The sequence below is a fragment of the Phaenicophaeus curvirostris genome (genome assembly GCF_032191515.1).
Source record: "Phaenicophaeus curvirostris isolate KB17595 chromosome W unlocalized genomic scaffold, BPBGC_Pcur_1.0 scaffold_34, whole genome shotgun sequence".
Lineage (NCBI taxonomy): Eukaryota > Metazoa > Chordata > Aves > Cuculiformes > Cuculidae > Phaenicophaeus > Phaenicophaeus curvirostris.
Window position 1 is genome coordinate 2,547,812 of NW_027206663.1, and position 22,544 is coordinate 2,570,355.

General features: G+C 41.4%; 1 protein-coding gene across 3 annotated transcripts in view; it reads right to left on the reverse strand.

Annotated features, from left to right (window-relative positions):
* Nucleotides 1-22,544, reverse strand: part of LOC138733792 (zinc finger SWIM domain-containing protein 6-like) — a 167,929-nt gene that overhangs the window by 76,260 nt on the left and 69,125 nt on the right. For all 3 annotated transcript variants that reach the window (XM_069881283.1, XM_069881281.1, XM_069881280.1), the window contains exon 2: nt 7,597-7,953. In XM_069881283.1, coding sequence (XP_069737384.1) covers nt 7,597-7,953 — 357 coding nt within the window. The remainder of the gene's footprint in view (nt 1-7,596; nt 7,954-22,544) is intronic.

The window sequence follows — 22,544 nt, forward strand, 5'->3', positions numbered from 1 at the left end:
CAAATACTGCATAAGACAGAATTTTGAGCAAATAAACAACTATCCAATTCACCTTTTGTGAAAGCTAAGTAAAGCAGAGTTATTCTATGTCCCTAGCCAGTTCATAAGCAAATCAAGACTGCTGTGGTCAGAGATCTTCAAAGCCCTGGATCATACTTATGTAACAGCAAGTAATATTCAAGAGCTGATTTATTTTACCTATCACTAGAAATATATGAAAACTAGAACTAGTACAGCCACCACAAGAGAACCCTGGAATTAAAACATTTCCTCATCCAACTTCGGATTCAGGGCTTTCCTTTAATCAAAGCTGTTTCTGGTGTTTCTGTGCCAGATCTCCTCTTACTTTTATAAGCAAGTTTTAGAAGTAAGTTTTTCCTTACTTACCTATGCCTTCAACCAGTGTTCAATATAATTCCTCTTCAAATATTGTTTTAGTGAGGTTAAACTTTCCAAAGCAAAGAGAGGTCTACAAGACAGTTTTGTATTACAAATTGAAGACCTGCAGCCCAGGAGATTTGACAAATTGAATGCTGATCTTAGGTTTAGCCACCTATGCTACTACAACCAGGGGTAGATTTCTTCAGGTTATTTTTTTATTTCTAATTTAAGGAACATGATTAAAGATCAAAATCACAGAATTAAAATATAAATCCCAGAATGCTCACTTGCTACATAATCAGAGGAACTAACTTCTTCCTTAAAAGAATCCTGGAATTTTTAACACCATAAACATATGTTAAAAAAAAAAAATCAGACCACGGTTTCATGGAATTCTAAGAGGAAAGTCAGGAGTCTATAGATCCTCTTTTGTAACCCAGCTTTCTTTGGTAACAGCAGTTTATTTTCTTGTGCTGCCTGGATTTTCTACTTCAGGTTTTGGTATTTTATTAAGTCAATAAAGACATACTGCAATCTCATTCACTAGGAAAACAGGAACATATACAAGATAAACATTTTAGTTTTGTGGATATTCTTTAAACTACCCTAACTCAAACTTATTGTGAAATTTCAGAACTGAAATTCAACAACCTAGTTTTTTGTTTCCTGTTCTTTCTGCTATTTGGGCTGTAATATAAACATTAAGTCTCTTTTAAAAGCACTTTAAATACTAATGAGTAAAGAGATATTTTGACAATAAGGAAATAGCTGACAAAGATCAACAAGGTTTAACAAGTGCCAGGTCCTGCACTTCTGTCATAACAACCCTGTGCAGCACTCCAGGACTGGGGAAGAGGGGCTGGGAAGCTGCCTAGCAGAGAAGGACCTGGGGGATGTTGGTTGACAGCCAGCTGAACATGAGCCACCAGTGTGCCCGGGTGGACAAGAAGGGCGATAGCGTCTTGGCTTGTATGAGAAATAGTGTGGTCAGCAGGACCAGGGAAGTGATTGTCTCCCTGTACTCTGGTGAGGCTGCACCTCAAATACTATGTTCAGTTTTGGGCCCCTCACTATGAGAAGGACATTGGGTTACTGGAGTACGTCCAGAGAAGGGCAACAAAGCTGGTGAAGGGTCTGGAGCATAAGTCTTATGAGGAGTGACTGAGGGAACTGGGGTTCTTTAGCCTGGAGAAGGCTGAGAGGAGACCTTATCATTGTCTACAACTATCCAAAAGGAGGCTGTAGCGAGGTGGGTGCTGGTCTCTTCTCCCAAGTAACAAGTGATAGGATGAGAGGAAATGGCCTCAAGTTGTATCAGGGGAGGTTTAGATTGGATATTAGGAAAAAATTCTTTACTGAAAGAGTGGTGAAGCACTGGAACCAGCTGGCCAGGGCAGTGGTGGAGTCACCATCCCTGGAGGTGTTAAAAAACCATGTAGATGTGGTACTTCAGAACATGGTTTAGTAGGCATGGTGGTGCTGGGCTGACAAGTTAGACTTGATGATCTTAGAGGTCTTTTCCAACCATAATGATTCTCTGATTCTATGCCTATGATTAGTATAATTATAGACAATGTTGATTAAGTTTAAGCACTCTCTGCAACACCCTTTCTGTCATTTCTCCTCTTACATTAGCCATAGCATAGCTAATACAGCTATTATAGCCATCATACATCCTTTCTCACTCTTGCCTTTCCCTTTTCTATTCACCCTTGACCGCTTTATTTTTCTCTACGCCACTTGTATACTCACCCTACATCTTCCTTACTCTTAATTCCTTATGTTCAGGCTGTTAACAACTCTCATTCAATATATGCCTTCAGCTTACATCTGAGCATCTTCCTCTATTGCTTAATGTCCTGCCATCTGCTTTAGCTTCCCTTTCCACTGCCACCAAGCAGCTCTGCAAACCATTTCTCATTATGACCCACAACAACTAGAGCAATTGCCTTGTCTCTGACCACATTTCCATAGCCCTCAAAGCCAAAGAAGAGCACTGCTCCCAAAATTGCTGCCAAAGAAGAGCACTGCTCCCAAAAACTGCTCCAAATGGTCCCCCTGGGAGCAGTGCGACCTGGAGCACGGTGAAGAGGAGCGTGGCAAAGAGGCGCGGGGCAGTCTGAGCGGCAGTTCAAGAAGGCAGGGCGCAGAGAGGACCTAGAGACTAGACAGAAGACACCGAAGACCATGGTGGCCACCCAGCAGAAGATTAAAGCTGCTCCGTGTGCTGCAGCAGGCAGGATGGATGCTGCCACCCAGACAGAGCCTCAGTGGGTGCATGCAGCTCCCCAGACCCTGGGCTGCAGGCAGTGCCCCCTCCCACACCAGCTCGTGCCTCTGGTACTGGCTCCACTTGTGAAAGCTGCGCTCGAGTGGGGGAACTCCTTCACATGGTGGAGGAGTTAAGGGAGGAGGTAAAGAGGCTGAGGACCAAAAGGGAGTGTGAGAGGGAGATAGACCAGTGGAGAAGTGCCCTCCCACTAACTCAGTGGGCTGCTGGAGCTGGTGTGTCCAAACACCGTCCACCTGCAAATTGCAACGTTGGGGTTACAAGAGATGGGGAATGGCAGCAAGTTCCTGCCTGACGAAGGAAACCTGCTCCCCTCAACCAGACAGCAAAACCCCAGATCCCCCTGGTGAACAAATACCATGTGCTGCAGGTGGAATCCAATCCTGAGGATGAGGATGATGACTCCCACAGCCTAGAATCTTTCCTTAGGCCGCACCATCCTCAGAAAAAGATAAAAACATCCTCCATTAAGAAGAAGAGGAGGGTGATTGTTGTAGGGGACTCCCTCCTAAAAGGAACGGAGGGACCCATTTGCAGACTGGACCCGCTCCACGGAGAGGTCTGCTGCTTACCAGGGGCATCACTGAGGGAGGAAGCTAGAAAACTTCCTTCCCTGGTCCACGAGACAGACTACTATCCTCTGATAGCAGTCCAAACTGGTAACGAAGATCTAGTAAAAAGAAAGACCAAAGCCATCAAGAAAGACTTCAGGGCCATTGGGAAAATGATGGAGGGCTCTGGGGCTCAAATAGTATTCTGCTCCATCCCAAGGCTAAATAGAGAGGAGCGGGAAGTCAGGAAGAAGAATTCAATTAATGCCTGGCTCCGAGCGTGGTGTGAGGAGAGGGGCTTTGGCTTCTTTGATCATGGGGTGGCTCACGCACCCCCAGGCTTTGTTGCCAAGGATGGGACACGTGTGCCTCCTAGTGGGGCTAAAGCCCTTGCTAAAAACCTAGCTAAGCTCATAAATCGAGCTTTAAACTAGATGTGAAGGGGGAGGGGGATGAGACCAGGCTAGACAGGAGCGAGCCTGGACATGGGGCAATGGTGATTCGGAGAGGGTGTGCTGGTGAGGACCACCAGTACATCACCACACAGAAAGTGGGGGAGAACACACCGTGGGGTGCTAAGGGAGATACAGGCACTCTGGCTCTAGCTACTCCAGTTACCAGGCAATTGGGAATGAACTCTGTTCCCTCTAAGAGGGCTGAAGGCTCGGCAGCTCAGCTGAAGTGCATTTACACCAATGCACACAGCATGGGGAATAAGAAGGAAGAGCTGGAAGCTGTGGTAGGGCAAGAAGCCTATGATGTTGTTGCCATCACGGAAATGTGGTGGGATGACTCATATAAGTGGAGCGCAGCTATGGTGGGGTACAAACTCTTCAGGTGAGATAGGAAGGGTAGGAGAGGAGGTGGGGTAGCCCTCTTTGTAAGGGAGGACTTGGACACTGTTGAGATGGATTGTGGTGATGAGGAGATTGAGTGCCTGTGGGTTAAAATCAGAGGAGCCCACCAGAAGGTAGATTTTGTGATGGGAGTCTGTTACAGACCACCCAGCCAAGGAGAAGCAGCTGATGAGCTCTTCTATAAACAGCTGAGGTTAATCTCTAGATCAATGCCTCTCATTCTTGTGGGAGACTTCAATCTTCCTAATATCTGCTGGAAGTACAATAGAGCAGAAAGGAAGCAGTCTAGGAGGTTCCTGGAGTGCATGGAAGACAACTTCCTTGCACAGCTGGTGAATGAACCAAGAAGGGAGGGTGCCCTCCTGGACCTGCTGCTTGTGAACAGAGAAGGCCTTGTGGGGGATGTGGCAGTAGGTGGATGCCTAGGACTAAGTGATCATGAGATGATAGGGTTTTCTGTTCTAGGTGAAGTGAAGAGGGTGGTTAGCAGGACATTAGCATTAAATTTCCAGAGGGCAGACTTTGATCTCTTCAGAAGGCTGGTTGGCAAAGTCTCATGGGAGACAGTCCTTAAGGGCAAGGGAGCCCATGAGGGCTGGGAGCTCTTCAAAAAGGAAATCCTAGCAGCTCAGGAGAAAGCCATCCCCATGTTCCGGAAGAAAAGCCAGCAGGGGAGAAAGCCAGCTTGGTTGAACAGAGAGATCTTGAGTGATATCAAGAAGAAGAGAAACGTTTATGGGCTCTGGAAGAGGGGACAGGCCTCTTGGGAGGGCTACAGGAGGGAAGTGAGATTGCGTAGAGAAAAAATCAGAAGGGCTAAGGCTCAACTAGAAATCAGATTGGCAAAGTCTGTGAAAGATAACAAAAAATCCTTCTATCAATATATAAATAATAAAAGGAGGACTAGGGAGACCATACAGTCCCTATTGGATGCAGAAGGAACAACAGTGACAGGGGATGAGGAAAAGGCTGAGGTACTTAATGCCTTCTTTGCCTCAGTCTTTAATTGTAAAGAAAGTTGTTCCGTCTGTGTACAAACCCAGGAGCTAGAGGAGCAAAATGAGGCTCCCATGATCCAAGAGGAGGTGGTCAGAGCCTTGCTAGCCCAACTAGACACACACAGAAGTCTATGGGGCCGGATGGGATTCATCCAAGGGTATTGAAGGAGCTGGCGGATGTGCTGGCCAAACCCCTTTCCATCATCTTCCAACAGTCCTGGAAGACTGGGGAAGTCCCACTGGACTGGAGGCTGGCTGATGTTGTGCCCATCTACATGAAGGGTCGCAGGGAGGATCCAGGGAACTCCAGGCCTGTCAGTCTGACCTCAGTGCCAGGGAAAGTCATGGAGCAGGTGATCTTGAGTGCTATCATGAAGCACATGCAAGAGAACCGGGTGGTCAGGCCCAGTCAACATGGATTCACAAAAGGTAGGTCTTGCCAAACTCACCTGATTGCCTTCTATGACAAAGTCACTCGGCTGCTGGATGAGGGAAAGGCTGTGGATGTGGTCTTCCTGGACTTCAGTAAAGCCTTTGACACAGTTTCTCACAGCATTCTGCTTGAGAAACTGTCAGCCTCTGGCCTGGACAGGCGCACACTCTCCTGGGTGGAAAACTGGTTGGTTGGCCGGGCCCGGAGAGTGGTGGTAAATGGTGTGAAATCCAGCTGGAGGCCAGTGACAAGTGGGGTTCCCCAGGGCTCAGTGCTGGGTCCAGCCCTGTTCAATGTCTTTATCAATGACCTGGATGAAGGCATTGAGTGCACCCTTAGCAAGCTTGCGGATGACTAAGCTGGTTGGAATCGTGGATCTGCTGGAGGGTAAGGAGGCTCTGCAAAGGGATCTGAACAGGCTGGACCGCTGGGCTGAGTCCAATGGCATGAGGTTTAACAAGGCCAAGTGCCGGGTCCTGCACTTGGGGCACAAGAACCCTATGCAGTGCTACAGACTAGGAGAAGTCTGTCTAGAAAGCTGCCTGGAGGAGAGGGACCTGGGAGTGTTGGTTGACAACCGACTGAATATGAGCCAGCAGTGTGCCCAGGTGGCCAAGAAGGCCAATGGCATCTTGGCTTGTATCAGCAATGGTGTGACCAGCAGGTCCAGGGAGGTTATTCTCCCTCTGTACTCGGCACTGGTGAGACTGCTCCTCGAATACTGTGTTCACTTCTGGGCCCCTCACCACAAGAAGGGTGTTGAGGCTGTGGAGCGAGTCCAGAGAAGAGCAACGAAGCTGGTGAAGGGGCTGGAGAACAGGCCTTATGAGGAACAGCTGAGAGAGCTGGGGTTGTTTAGCCTTGAGAAGAGGAGGCTGAGGGGAGACCTCATTGCTCTCTATAACTACCTGAAAGGAGGTTGTAGAGAGGAGGGTGATGGCCTCTTCTCCTAAGTGACAGGGGACAGGACAAGAGGAAATGGCCTCAAGCTCCACCAGGGGAGTTTTAGGCTGGACATTAGGAAAAAATTTTTCACAGGAAGGGTCATTGGGCACTGGCAGAGGCTGCCCAGGGAGGTGGTTGATTCACCTTCCCTGGAGGTGTTTAAGGCACAGGTGGACGAGGTGCTAAGGGGCGTGGTTTAGTGTTTGATAGGAATGGTTGGACTCGATGATCTGGTGGGTCTCTTCCAACCTGGTGAGTCTGTGATTCTGTGAATTTAGATTTAACTTTGTTATGTTCATACATAATGCCTCCTCAGGACAATTCCAGATATAATTTGGGTGGTTTTTACCTTTCCACCATTGCAATTATCTCAGTAATTCTCAAAAGAAATAAAAGTCATCAAAACAGAAGCCAATCATATCACATGCTGTTTCCAGCTCCTCTGGGGTATTTGAAAACAGGAAAATGACTGATGGTCTACAGGTTCTTCCAGTCCTAGCAACATTTAGCATTACCAGGTTTGTATTTCACTACTAGCTTACGATTTGAAAAAGCTGAACACCTCTATACTAGGACAGGCAGATGTTATCTTCAGAACTCTTAGAATAATCCCATTCTTTAATTTCTCAGAGTTTTCTACTTGTCATTGGGCTTCTCTCATTTAAAACAGTAAATTTTTATTTGCCTGCTTTTTGACCTTAGGATTGTTTTTTAACTTCTCTTTTTAGCTGTAGAGAGCAGCAAATCCCTAAAGCATCCCTCTTCCAACCTGGTTATTCTATGATTCTATGATTCTATAAAAATTCACCTTCTTGTAGCACCAACTTCCTGGACTTGCCTGGGTCACCAGACCCTAAGGAGAGAGGCTAGGCTTCAGATGAGCTCTGTTATTAGAAAGATCTTCTTTTCTTCTACCTACTCTGTGTCTAACAAATGTGTCTTTTCTATTTTCAAAAAAAGTATTTCTTCCTAAATATCTTAAATCAAATTGTCAGTAATAGAATCTTCTGTAGTAAACATAAAATCACAAAGTAATTCAGTTTGGAAGGAACCTCAGGTGGTCATGCTTCTGAATACCACAAAAAAAAGCTCAAAACCAAAGAGGAAATTAAACAAAAGGAAGAACAGGTATCAAACTTACCATGCACTTGATTGATTTCTGAATTCTGAGAAAAAATTTCATCTGCTAATTTTTGAGCAGTTGGCAAAACTTCTGTGTGGTGCACTGTGATCAAATACTGTACAAATTTTTGTAGTTGGTCTCTGTTCATTTGAAAGAGTGTCTCGGAAATAGGAAGATGCAGTTTGACCTGATCTGGCTTGCGGATCCGGTATAAAGAGAGAGCTACAACGTGGGCACAGTAAAATATGTCTTTGTTTCCACAGCTACAGGTCACTGAGGTAATCTTGCAACGATCAAAGCTGATAGCTACATTGCAAACAGTTTCTGGCTCTGACTGCACTGCAGGCTCTGTCACTGTGCCACTCAAGTGGAAACCTGTGAAGAAAAAAAAAGAGAGCTTACATTATTAAGTAAAATACAATATTTCATTATCAATAGTCATCTATTTCTGAGAAATAATATATCTCAATGAAATTGCTTTGAATACTAGTTTAAAATTATAGAATCATTTAGTTTGGAAAAGACCTTTAAGATTATCAAGTCCAGCCTTTACCTTAACACTGTCAAGTCACCACTAAACTTAAGTGCCGCATCTACACATCTTCTAAATGCCTCCAGGGATGGTGACTCCACCACTTCCCTGGGCTGCCTGTTCTAATGCTCGATAACCCAGTGAAGTAATATTTCCTAATATCCAGCCTAAACCTCCCCTGGCGCAACTTGAGGCCATTTCCTCTCATCCTATTGCTTGTTACTTGAGAGAAGAGACCAACACCCACCTCACTACAACCTCCTTTCAGTGACCAGCCATCAACTGGATTTAACTGCATTCACTACAACTCTCTGAGCTCAGCCATCCAGCCAGTTTTTTTACCCAGTGAAGAGTATGCTCATCCAAGCCATGAGCAGACAGTTTCTCCAGGAGAATGCTGTGGGAAATGGTGTCAAAGGTTTTACTGAAGTCTAGGTAGATAACATCCAAAGCCTTTCTCTCAGCCACTAAGTGGGTAACCTTGTCACAGAAGGAGATCAGGTTGGTCAAGCAGGACCTGCCTTTCATGAACCCATGCTGACTGGGCCTGATCATCTGGTTGTCCTGTATGTGCTACGTGATGGCACTCAAGATGATCTGCTCCATAACCTTCCCCAGCACTGAGGTCAGGCTGACAGGTCTGTAGCTCCCCAGGATCCTCCCTCCAACCCTTCTTGTAGATGGGTATCACATCGGCAAGTCAACTGGGACCTCCACTGTTAACCAGGACTGCTGATAAATGATGCAAAGTGGCTTGGTGACTGATGAAATATGATGAACACATACCATTTTCATATCCAATAAAATCAAAAGAAGTAAAAAGCTAGTTTACAAGCCCTCTTTGCTATTCCATCATAACATTCATAAAAGTTTGATAGTAAGAAAAATATTTATTTGGTAATTGACAGTTGCAGAAGCAGAGTTGCAGAAGCAGAGTTGCAGAAGCAGAGTTGCATCCAATTAAGACCAATGTGAAACTCCCAGTACCTCAGCAAGTTGGCTGCAATTTTCCAAACCCCACACCAGGAACCCTGCACTTGCCAGCAAATTTAACCATTCTCTCAATAAGTAAGAAGGAAGTAGTGCACTCTAGTGCACAAAGCCAGGTTCTAGTCTCAATTCTGCCACCGATTCATTGACACAAGTCACTTAACCTCTTTGCTTTCTCCTTTCCCACCACTGAGCTGATGCTAAAGTTCACCTTCAACTCAAGCAATCTGGTATGGCAGCTATGTTTCTGTAGCTCTTTGGAGATGGAAACTGCTGCAGTTAACAATACAAAGGATATCAGATTTATAATACAGAATGAGACATGCATGCACTGTTTCAGAAGTCTGCATTTCCACTTGTCATGAAAAAGCACAAGGCAAAAGAGCTGGGTTTTCTTATATTGTAAGAAGACATGGTATATCATAAGAAATATGTTTACTTCAGCTGCTACTCGACAAAGCACCCTGTTGAACCAAGGTCTCTTTATTCAACTTTATTCTCTGAAGATCAGACACAAACCCAACTCTCTTTTCCCAACATGAAGACTCAGGTTTGGCTTTATCACTGCAGAATTTGGGTGTTTCTTTTGGATTTTATGTAAATATGACATTGATCTCAAGCATTATGTCAGAGGTACAGATACAGAGCAATACAAACAAATTTTATATGCTGTATCGGTATCAAACTTCAACAGACTGTGCATATAAAATCTGGAACAGATACTACAAGTAAGGTGTTATACATTACCAATTTATAATGGAAATAATATAAAACACACACTCCCTCAAACTCCAAAACTGACTTAGTATTCCTGAAATATAAGAAAAGTGTGTTGTAGGAAGCAATATTGCATGAAAGTTAGGTGGAAAAAAATAAATACATACATAGCTCTAGTCCAAAATGTTGTATCTCCAATTGTTTTTAAAAAGCTCTTCAAGCTACAGGAAACAAAGAGGAAAAATCTCTATTTTTTTTCCATTTGTTTATGATGTACATTTCAGAGCAGGTTTTGCAGTCAGCATCACTGGATTACATTCAACTGCAGTACTCTGATACTCTACCCTGAAGGAGGTCATACACCCCCCCCCCCAATTTTGCAAGAGTATGTTTACCAGTTAAAGTAGAGTTGAAGTTGAAGAGGCAGTAAGCTGTAAAGTGCACAAAAAGGAAGGTGGGGGGACATGCATGACAACATGGACGAAGAAGCCCAGGTGTATGTGGTATTTTTACTCTTGGCTCCACTCAACACTTATACAGAGAAGGGGAGGGGAATTGCCCCTTGAATCATGAGAACACCTCCCTCTGCCTTTTCCTTTAGTTTTTAAGTAGTCATGGCATTCTCCCCTATCGCAAAAAAAAAGAGGCTTTGTTAAAACTTAGCCAACTCTATTTCAGATTAATTCCCAGTAAATGAGAGTTGGATTGATGGTCTCGAAGAAATTGTACGGGAGATTTTATTTTTTTAACACCACTTTCCTATGAAGCATACATAAAACTCTATTATCTATAAGCTGAGGAAAAGCCTAAGACTAACATGAACTCTTATTAATTCCAAAAGAAAAAGACTCAATGAAAGATTCTCTATTAAATCAATTTTTTTTTAAAAAAAGTTCCTAACCAGTTACTCCAATTCTATGCTCACAAATTAAAAGTGATAATATAATTCAAGCATTCAAAAGGTTAAAATTTTCCTGGACAGATGAGTGAATTTAGAGTTAATAGGAAACCTGATTTAAGTCTCTACTATCATTCAGAACAACACAGCTCCTGGCTCCTCCCTCCCACTCCACTGAGATTTTTTGAGAATTCATGTTACAAGCAGCAACATTTATAAACGCAGATCCCAGTCTAAACAATGACAGCACTAATACAGTCAAATTACCTAACCCACCCTTCTTAAGTTACAGAGGGTTTAAACAAAAATATCAGCTGTCCTTGCAGCCTAAAATGTAGAAGCACTTTATTAACTACAGTGCAATGATGCCTTGTAATTATGAACAATTGTCCTCTTCTTTTTCTGTTTTTGTATTTAAAGAAATAAATTATTTTTGTAAATGACCTTTAAAAAGGTTTCAACATGGGACTGAACAATTCACAAAATTCCAGTCCTAGTAGGGTTGTTATAATTTAATTTACCAGTCATCAAATGTTGCCTTCTCCACTAGTACACAACACTGAAGAGTACTCAACAGGGAGGGTCGTTCCACCACCTCAGACATAGCCTTAATATTTTTTAACCTAATCATCTAATATTATCCAAACAAAATATCAAAAGCTTGTACTAGGTAAAAAAATTGAGTCAGTGTGCTTTGCTAGAAAGCTTTCACCAGCAGTAATTTATAGCCTGCCAAGAATAGAGATGGTTACATGCTTGTGGAGGAAGGCAAAAGGTATCACCTGCACAGGGACTCAAAGATATTGACACTAACAGATCCAAAGGTGCAGAACAAGTCTCTTCAGCTAAAAATTGCAAGCCCTCAGTCCAAATATGCATTTCCCTTCAAAGGGAAAATTCCTCTTTTACTCAAAGTTACAAATCTTTGCTGAAAGTATTTATCTATTCCAAAAGATCCCAAGAACTCTAGTGTTTCAATTGTTAAAATAAAGAGCTTGTTTGTTATTATCTAACAATAATTATTTGATGCTATTACTGACTGAGGGTAAGAAAATGTCTATATTTGAACACACATCCACTCCTACTGAGTGAAGCGATTGAGTTGAGCCTTGTTCTATACCCATCTCTGTCTCTCCCCTCCCACTCTTGGTTCCCAAGCAATAGGGTTAGTTTTGGTTGGTAGTGAAAACCTCTCATTCAAGGGGAGCTGCATCCATTTGTGATTCAGTCAACAATACAGCAAGCTATTATAAAGTGAACTTTAGCTAAAAATATTTGTAATAATTCCTTCTCAGTAAACTTTTTAGCTGCCTATTCAAAAATACCAATAACATGACATCAAAACAAACACATCCACCAGGTCAAAAAATAGCAGGTTGTTCTTACAAACACACAATAATAGTACTTTAACAAAATTTACTAAAAAATCCAAAACTACATTGCTCAAGCTTTTGAGGGAGACTTAATAGGCTATCTGAGCTGAGGGAAACCAGCCGGAACCGTCATACAGCAGCTCACTGCAGCAAAAGTATGAAGTGGGAATCATCAAATCTACACTGGCACTGAAGAGAAACTGGAAGTAAATTCAAAACAAAGGGTAAGGAAAGAACAGGTAATTGATACTCAAGAAAAGTTTCTATAGGTGGAGCTACTCCCAAATAATTGAGCTCTCTTATTGCTCTCTACAACTACCTGAAAGGAGGTTGTAGAGAGGAGGGAGCTGGCCTCTTCTCCCAAGTGACAGGGGACAGGACAAGCCTCTAGCTCCACCAGGGGAGGTTCAGGCTGGACATCAGAAAAAAAATTTTCACGGAAGGGGTCATTGGGCACTGGAAAAGGCTGCCCAGGGAGGTGGTTGAGTCACCATCCCTGGAGGTATTTAAAAGATGGGTGGATGAGGTGCTGAGGGGCATGGTTTAGTGGTTGATAGGAATGGCTGGATTCGATGATCCTGTAGGTCTTTTCCAACCTAGTGATTCTGTGAGTCCAGGTAGCATATACTAAAATGCCTGTAGGTGAATTGTAATGGTATATAAACGTAAGCAGGCATCAGGCTCCAGTTTACATTCAGCTATAACAAAGGCTGGAAATAAAAGGTTAAAATGTATTGCTAATCTACAGCTACATTTTGATAAACAAGCCTTCACTCTGCTAATGAACTTCATAGGCCCTGTTTTTTTGGCAAAGGGAACAGACTGAGACAGCAGGATGTGCTGTCTGCAAGGGTCTGCATCCCAGCAATATGCTGAGGGAGCCCAAGAACATGGACTGATTACTATCAGTCTTCAGAGGATCAGCTTGTTGCTAGCTTTTGAGGAGGTATCTGCTCTACTACAGTGGGCAGAAGCTAGCATCCCTCCTACAGGAAGCAGGCAGCAGAGATTCCTCCCATAGTCCAGGGCATCCACCTCCCATAGTTTTCGCTACCATGTTAGCTTTTACTGCTACTTAGTTTTCACATTACAACATTTGCTGGGAAAAATTATGCTTAGTTGCTACAGCACAAGTATAAATATAACAAATGGAAAAGTGACTGCAAATGAGGAAAAGCAACAAATCCAAACAAACTCAGATTAAACTTCCTGATTTTATTAAAATAACCTTAAAGAAACACAAAAAGAAATAGGTTGATCTTTCATTCATGAAAGTAAATATTTAGAGACTATCAGTTGTTTTAAGAAACTTAGAAGATGCCTTGCTTGTCAAGCAGATAAAATACAGTATTTTTTTTAAATTGCTATTTAAATTCTTTTTGCTAAGAGGTGAAATTTTCCATATTGCATGTCTACAGTTAAAGGCTTATACTCAACTACAAATCATGTCTCCACCAAAAGGGAATAACAGAAATTAAATCAGCTGAGACTGAAGACAATCTCCAGCAAGATCTGCTCATTTTTAAGGGAGGGAGAGAGGGGGAGAATTCAGTTTTATTATTTTTTTTTTCAAGTTTCCCTCTTCCAGTCCAACCTCATCTTTGCTTTTTTCACCTTCAACTGGCTCAGTGCATGCACTTTTCCCATGTAATGGGAAGTGGATAAAAACCTATAAAGGAAGATGACAGAAATCACTGATAAAAATTTTGGAGGATATTTAAAAAAGATTAGAAAATAACTACTTCCTAAAAAGAGTGCATCTGTATTTCTATAGCCATATTTACACAATCTGAGAAAACCCAACACAAGATGACTGAAACACAGGCATCCTGCAGTAAAAGGCATTTATTAGGTCATTCCAAAAACATAAAACATTTAACTGATTGAGTAATTTAAGATTGCACTCAAACAGTTAAATTTTAAGCTATGCAAAAGCACAAGTCAGTATAGTTTTCCATCAAGAAGCATTACATTTGTCCTAAAAGAGGAAACTGTCACTCCCATTTCCCTTACTAGTTGTGGAATAAGTAATTTCCTTTGTTTAAAAAGGGGAAGAAAAAGAGAAAAATATCAATGCTGCACCTCTACCAAATGAAAAATACCATTAAAACTCCTAGAAAGGGAGACCCTTTCTTTATGGCCATGATTCTATTGTCACCTGTATTCAGAAAGACTTAATTCTTAGCATTTACAAAATTTTTTATTGCTTTAATTTTATTTATAACAAATGTTTGTGTATTACTGCAAGAGTCACGATGTTTACTGAACTTGTTTTATTCATAATCAAAATGGAAGTAAAAGGAGGAAAAGTAGTTTTTAAGATTAGAAACAACAACAAATGTAGGACTTCAGGAGGGTCTCAATCATTTTGGACTGTAAATTTCACAAGATAAATGTTTTCATCAACTTTCTCTGGTCACCAGAGCATTACAAGGGACTCCAGCAAAAATAATCAAGTACAACATTGTATTTCCCGACAAAGATGCAGAGAAAAAGACACTAAAACTATAGGGTTGAAAGAGTTACAGGATGAAAATCTAAAACCACACCATCATCAAAAATGAGTCAACCTTGCATGGCTGGAGCCAATATCAGGGGGAAGCATCTTTCTTTTTCTAGCTGTCCAGTGCTGACCACGGCAGAGCCTCAAAATGCAGACTGGAATCCTGTAGAACTATTGTAATAAAATAAAATCTTAAAAAAATAAAGCCACACAACCAAAAAGAGGCATGTGCAAAAGTCACCTATATTATAAATCAGAACATCCTTGGTAACACTGGCACACAGACAAAATCCACACAAGGGGACATATTGTATGAAAACAAATTCTTGTGGTTCAGTTTTTCTATACTGTTGCTAGGCTAGATCTTCCTTTGTTTCTCACTGTTCCAATTATTAGTCGATGAAATCAAATCAATACATGGAAGTCCTGGCTAGTGCACCCCATCATCAAAACTGGCTAAAACTTGCCACACCAGTACTCCATATTAGGCGTGAACCACCTCTTTACAGACATGGGATGCAGATTAGGCTTCATGTAAGAAAAACAGATTTCCAAAAGCACAGAAAACTGAGTGCAAGTGTGGTGGAAATTCATTAAATAATAATTGATTACTGCGTATGAAAAGTCTTTGATCATCTATTTAATTAGTAATTGTTTAACTTGGACAGTGAGCTCAAGGATAAATATAAATTATATTCCATGAATCCGACAGGTGGTGTCTGTTCTGGGCCCTCTGCCCAGAACAAACAAGGACTACAGTAGGACCATCCAGACAATAAATAGTGTGTGCAGCTGTGTCATGACAGTAACTCAACTGTGCTCGGATGTCTGGTCAATGTCCCTGGCATGTGTGAACCTTATGGTTCATGAAACAGCGCACACCTACACTTGGCACAAAGCTATGTAAGCTATTTTTGTTTTCACTTAGTATAAAGGTGGGCAAGCTCTGGGACTGGGTCAGAAGCCTTACCTATGGGTGGATGCACCGCATAGGACTTTCCCAGTTTCCAAGAGACTCCTGGCACTGGCTGCAATGGGGCTTCCCGGCCAAAGTGTGGGCCTGTATGACGTTATTAAGGCAGTAATTGGTGATATATCCTTTTCTTAATCACTGTAACATTTTGTGGTAATGATTTGATGCATCGCTCGTATTGTTATTTTATCATATTGTGCATAATAACTAGTATTGTTTCTTTTTATCATATTGGATGTTATTTTCATTTATTATATTGTATATAATATACTACATTTATTTTTAGTTTGGTGTTCATTCATTGTTTTTACTTAGTATCCAGCCAGTCAGCAAAACAGCAAGTCACTTGCATTTCTTTCTGTATTTATAAAATACAAATATCTGATAGTTCAAACAATATTTATGTATGTACCCCAGGCCCTAAATTCTGGGAACTGCATGCAGAGCAAGCACCTGGAATAGGTATGGGGTAGGTGTGTGAGGGTGAGGGAGCCTGATGTACATTCTTCTACTGCCTAAACCAGTGCTAGCACATTCAAAGCACACAGCTGCACCTCAAAATGCAGATAAGATTAATATACAATTTTCTAAAAAAGGTAATTTAGGAGCCCAACCCTTCCTCCAAAGTCACACGCTATTTTTTCTTGAATGTGCAAGGCATACCATTCTTTCTTGTCAGAGCCAAGAATTTCTTCGGAATATTTGCCTCTAACCTGCAGCACCCAAAACTTCAACAAGCTATAATTATTTGTCTGTTAATCAGATTCTAGATAGCATTTTAGTATGCAACATGTTATCCAAACCTCTATTAACAATCATAGGGTTGAACAGTAAAATAATATATGAGATTTTTTTTTTTTTAATTTAGTGTCTCACACCCCAAAAAATCAAAACTTTTCAGATAACACATACCGAGATAGCAAAAAGTTTGCAAAGGCAAGGGGGAACAGAAAAATGGAACTGCACAATTAAGGAAGCAAAACTTCCAGGTTAAATTAAAGAAAAACAATCGAAGGAAGGAGGACAAATTATACAACTAAATGCAATTCATACGTCATCTAAATTTATTAAGCAAGTTACTGGAATTCAACATGCCATGGTTTGGCCTCCAAGACCAGGTTTTACAGCACCTAAGCTATTAGACTGAGGATTCCAACAAAAAAATAAAAAGCACTTCTGGTAACATATAACGTTTCTAACTTTCACTGACATTGCCAAGAAACACCTTACAACTATCCTTTGACAGAGGAAAAGGAAACAATTGGAAAACCACCACTATTTATTTCACTTTTACAGTGCACTGTAGACAGACAAAAAAACCCCAAGGGGACAGAAGACAAAAAACCTCGGGGATGGCAAGTCTCTGTCTGCCAGTGAGCCAAGCAACATGCTGCTTTCATGCAATGATGAAGTAATTATCTCTCCCTTCTAGATCCCTGCATTCTCTTGCCACTTATTTCTGGGCTTCAGCTTCCAATAACCTATCTATACTACAACTATTAGCATTTGTGATAAGCTGATAGGTGCTGTACTTGTGGAAGTGTGCTTCATGCTTTGTTTTGTTAGCTTTGGTTGCCTACCAAAATAGTCAAGGGTTAGGCTTGCTGATGAACATGAAACTAAACCCACATGACTCAGGGATATTTGTTGATTTTACTTATCTCAAAGTACACACTGGTCTTGCAGTGGTAGTAAATCTCCTTTTTGATGCAGGTCTCATGTCTGCAAGTCTACTTTTTGTGATAAGGAGAGGTTTTCTTTCTATGTTCTTAACTTTTATCATAACCTACATAAAAATAAATGAGAGAAAGAAAAAAAGAACAACATCACAAATTATTTGAAGAAAAAAAACAGGTGTTTATATAAATTCTGAAACAGATGCAAGTAAAGATAGAAAGGGTGCTTGCCCTTTGCTGGCAGAAATGTTGAACAGGAATCATTCCTCCATCACCACAGTTGTTGATATTATTATTAATAGTTAAAAGTTGTTTTCTGGATCCGATTAATTTAAGATGAAATTCAGCAACATACTGGATTATTACATCATACTGCTGTCACCTACCTAATGTGTTATCACAGTGCACTTAAAGAACAAGACAGAGACAAGACTACATATAAATTAGTTTTCAGTGTTGCCCAAGATACTAAAACCAAAAGACTTAGAGAATTACTTCAAACACTGGTATCACAATGAGAAAGGCAGAACAGAGTTCAATTCTATAATCTAGCCTCTGCTATGATGATAAAGATCTGTAAACTGAAAACTGGGCCTTTAACTTTTAACACTGTCAGTAAGTATCCCAACTCTCATCAAAATAAATCTAAATACTTCAGTCAGGGCTGTTACATAGAGGGATATTGATTTATTTTCTTTATACATTAAATGTTTCAAAAGAAATTTAAAGTATCTAGAAATAATGCCTTCAGTCTTGTCCCCTTAAACAACATCCCCATCCCTTTCTGCAAATCTCCTCTGCTCTCTCACTTGGCAGAATAATTCAAAGGAAGCAGTTGGGTACAATACCAGAGTTGTCCACTTTTTAAATAAAAACAACTTTCCCCCAAATCCATCTCTTCAGTCAAATGGGGAGGTAAAGAACTGTTTAACTAGCATCATGCTTCTAGAAGGACTATTTTGATTTGGTTATTTGTATCTGTTGAGGAAGGGTTTAAATAGATCACTCATTATACCAAAGTAATTACATTACGTAACAAAGATTACTGTTCCCTATATCTCTTTTTTCCTGTTTACTTAGTCAAACAGGCTTCCTCCTCTGATAAGGAGAGAGACATATATCAGGAGCTGCAAATATTATCAACCATTTCATTAGAAACTGTCTTCTTTGCAGTCTGAATCTCTAGATGAGAGTTGTGACCGATGTCCGTATGACAATGCCTGCTGCCCTTCTTAAATTCTCCAAGCAAGTCTTAAAAGTCCAGATAAATAGAACTATCTTAGTCCTACAAAGCAATGACAATGTTTTAAGATTAAATGGGATCACTTTCCTATATAAATATTTGAATGCTGAACTATTTTCAAAACAATTTGAAAACACAAAATAATATCAGTAATGAACCTGGAATATCCAAAGTTTTTGACCTCTGCTTACTCAACAAAAAAAATCTTATTTCTCACCAAGACATCTCCTAGTTCTCACCTCTCATAAGACTCGCAAGTCCATGAGATGTGCGAGTGCCAGATTCAGTTGTGAGCTGAATCTTCCCATCTGTGACATACATTAATTGGATCAACAAGCATCCTCACGTGCTCTGAAAGAGGGATGAGGGAAAACATTACTCAACTTTTCGGTGCCACTTCCTGTGTATGCTTTCATTTATTTTTATTTCATCTTTCAGTTACACAAACATTAAAATACAAGACATCCACCACCTCAGAATAAGCACCAAAAACTATTATCTCATCCCTGCAATGTGCAGTTCATATGCCTGCTTGTCCGTTTGAAGCAGTAATTCCTCAGTTTGAATAAAAAGTAACAGATGAACATCTGTGAATTTACCCCCAAGAGCTCTGAAATGTTGCTCCATTAAAAGCACATCTCAGCACATCCTGCTGGTTTTGGTTGCTGGAATACTCTACCCCTTCCCTGATCTCTCATGGACTACAGAGCTGAAATTAACTATTCATTACACTTGAAGGAGTCTCACATAGAGCAGTATCTTGCTGCTAAAAACTGCTACTTTACATGGCAATTTCAGAACTACAGCATATGCTACCGTATTAATATGTATATTTAAAGCTGCTGCATAATGTACAGAATTATATGCTGTTCAATTCCTGTTTGTTCAGCTATTGCATACTCAAGTAGCATTATTCCCTTTGAAAAACATTGTACTTTTTATTAGGCTTTCTCCCTGGTGTTCTTTGTAACAGAGCCCCAAATGAATGGCTTGCAGACTATTCTAGATCAAAAAACTCAGTATGAGGAAACCAAACGTGACAAGCTTCTGGTCTGCAACTACTAATATAATTTCATTTATTTCCTGGCTCTCATTCCCTATTCTATAGTTTTACATTGTTTTGATACGAATGCAAGTGGAAAGGAAATCATATCTGGACAGGCCTTATGAGGAACGGCTGAGAGAGCTGGGGTTGTTTAGCCTGGAGAAGAGGAGGTTGAGGGGAGACCTCATTGCTCTCTATAACTACCTGAAAGGAGGTTGTAGAGAGGAGGGTGATGGCCTCTTCTCCCAAGTGACAGGGGACAGGACAAGAGGGAATGGCCTCAAGCTCCGCCAGGGGAGATTTAGGCTGGACATTAGGAAAAAATTTTTCACAGAAAGGGTCATTGGGCACTGGAACAGGCTGCCCAGGGAGGTGGTTGATTCACCTTCCCTGGAGGTGTTTAAGGGACGGGTGGACGAGGTGCTAAGGGGCATGGTTTAGTGTTTGATAGGAATGGTTGGACTCGATGATCCGGTGGGTCTCTTCCAACCTGGTTATTCTATGATTCTATGAACTGATGGGAAATCTATTTGAGGTTACTCTTGTCACTGGAAATCTGAATACTGCATTAGAGCAGTGGCCTTTGCAACAAATTTTATTCTTTCTTCTAGAGGACACTAAGTATAATATTAAAGTTCTACTACATACAGTTATTAATAATTTTGTTCACAACAGCAATTGACTTCAGAGGAAAGAAAACAGTTTTAAACTAGAGAAACAAGTTTTTTGGAGTCAAGTATTAGACCAATGCATGTAAAATGTTTCATATCCTTCAGGAAATACTTCAATGTGCTCCTACACCAAACGTAGTCTTAAGACAGCGTCACCAATTCTCCCCACACCTAACTTGGAGAAAACAGATTATGAATATGGTTATTTCATGTGACAAAACTGGTCATTTAGTCCAGAAGGCAGGGAGTACTAGCATGTGTGGTTCCCAGCTCAAATTTTGACTTTAACTACATACTTCCAAAGCAACCCAAGCAAAAGGTAAGGAATCTACTCTGCACTGGTGGATAAGGGAAGAGTAACTGACATCATCTACCTAATGCGTTCGGTGCTGTCCCGTACAACATTCTGGTCTCCAAATTGGAGAGATATGGATTTGATGGATGGACCACTCGGTGGATAAGGAATTGGCTAGATGGTCAGACTCAGAGTTGTGGTCAACAGCTCAATGTCCAAGTGGAGACTGATGACAAGTGGCATTCCTCAGGGGTCGGTATTGGGACCAGTGTTGTTTAACATCTTTGTCACAGACATGGACAATGGGATTGAGGGCATCCTCAGCAAGTTTGCTGACGACATCAAACTGTGTGGTGCAGTCGATGTGCTGGAGGGAAGGGATGCCATCCAGAGGGACTTGGACAGGCTTGAGAGGTGGGCCTGTGCTAACGTTATGAATTTCAACAAGGCCAAGTGGAAGGTCCTGCACCTGGGTCAGAGCAATCCCAAGCACAAATACAGGCTGGGCAATGAGTGGACTGAGAGCAGCCCTGAAGAGAGGGATTTGGGTGTGCTTGTGGATGAGAAGCTCAACATGAGCCAGCAACGCGTGCTTGCACAGGGTGGGGAGATCTTGGCCCAGGTTGCCCAGAGAAGTCGTGGCTGCCTCATCCCTGGAGGTGTTCAAGGTCAGGCTGGATGAGGCTTTAAGCAACCTGATCCAGTAGGAGGTGTCCCTGCCCATGGCAGGGGGGTGGAACTGGATGGGCTTTAAGGTCCCTTGCAACCTAAACCATTCATTTATTCCATGATTCTATGCATTACTAAAATGATGCCCTCAGGGAAACAATACTTTAAACCTGCTTTGGAGCAAGCAATAATCTGCTCTCTGTTGGAGGGCAAGGGCAATGCAAGGGAAAGGAGATTCCAATATACTTAGCTATAAACAAGCTTTATCTTGACTAGATACTCAGGATTATGCAGGTGGACATTTGCTCTACAATTAGTTTTCTGATTATTTTCACGTTAGGAAGATTTGGAGTCTATGACAACACAGAAGTACCCACAACAGGCTGCTTTAGGATGGTAGGAGCAAAAATCCAACTGGCACATTTTCCTTGTTCCAAACTGCAAATATTTCTGAACATGAAAAAAGCAACAGACACACATTCCTTGCTGGCCACAGCCTCAGTGTAGTCTTATCTGCTATGAGTATAGCTAGTCAAACACTGCATTAATTTGATCTGAAAGGATACCTGAGACTTTCCTATTCCTCTTTTTTTTTTTATTTACACAGTAGCAAGTCTCATTCCTGAGGACTAAGAGACTCCAATGGACTGGGCCTTTCTGCTCATCCAACACACATGCAGGCTGCTCTGATGTGCAACCCGAACACTGCCCTGAGAATTTTTTAAAGCAGAGCATCACTGCATTGCCTGACAACTTAGAGAAATCAATAGGCTGAAGTAGGTTGCTGCCTACTATGCATCACTGATCAGAGCATGGATTGCAGATGCCAAGACGACTGTACCAGGGAAGCACTGCATAAGGAAAGACCAACATATTCCCTCCATTACTGCCATATAAACACATGTGCACTTCCCCCCCCTGCACACACACACAAACACACACACAATTTGCATGCAATCAGACCAGGGAAATTGTCAGTTAGTCTTTCCCACTTTGGATCTCCTTAAGATATTCTATAAAGCAACAAAAAGGGTATTTTCCTCTTTGTTTTTTGTGCTGTTCTAGAAATAAACAAATTTTCTGTTTTGTTTTTTTAAGCAGTAAGTCATTCGAACAACACATCAATACCTCTCAAGATGAGGCAATGCTGATGCTATTAGTGAGGAAGGACAGTCACAACTACTGAAATCTATGAAGCATATGAAAGTGAATCATGCCAAATTCAGAACAAAAAAATAACCCCAGAAATCCATCAAACAAACAAAACCAACAAAACCAATTCTGTTTCTTCCACCATAGGCATATACTTAACAGAGACAATACCCTTGTAGTCCATATTAAGAGAAACCCTCCGAATAATGAAATCATGAAGAACCAAGAC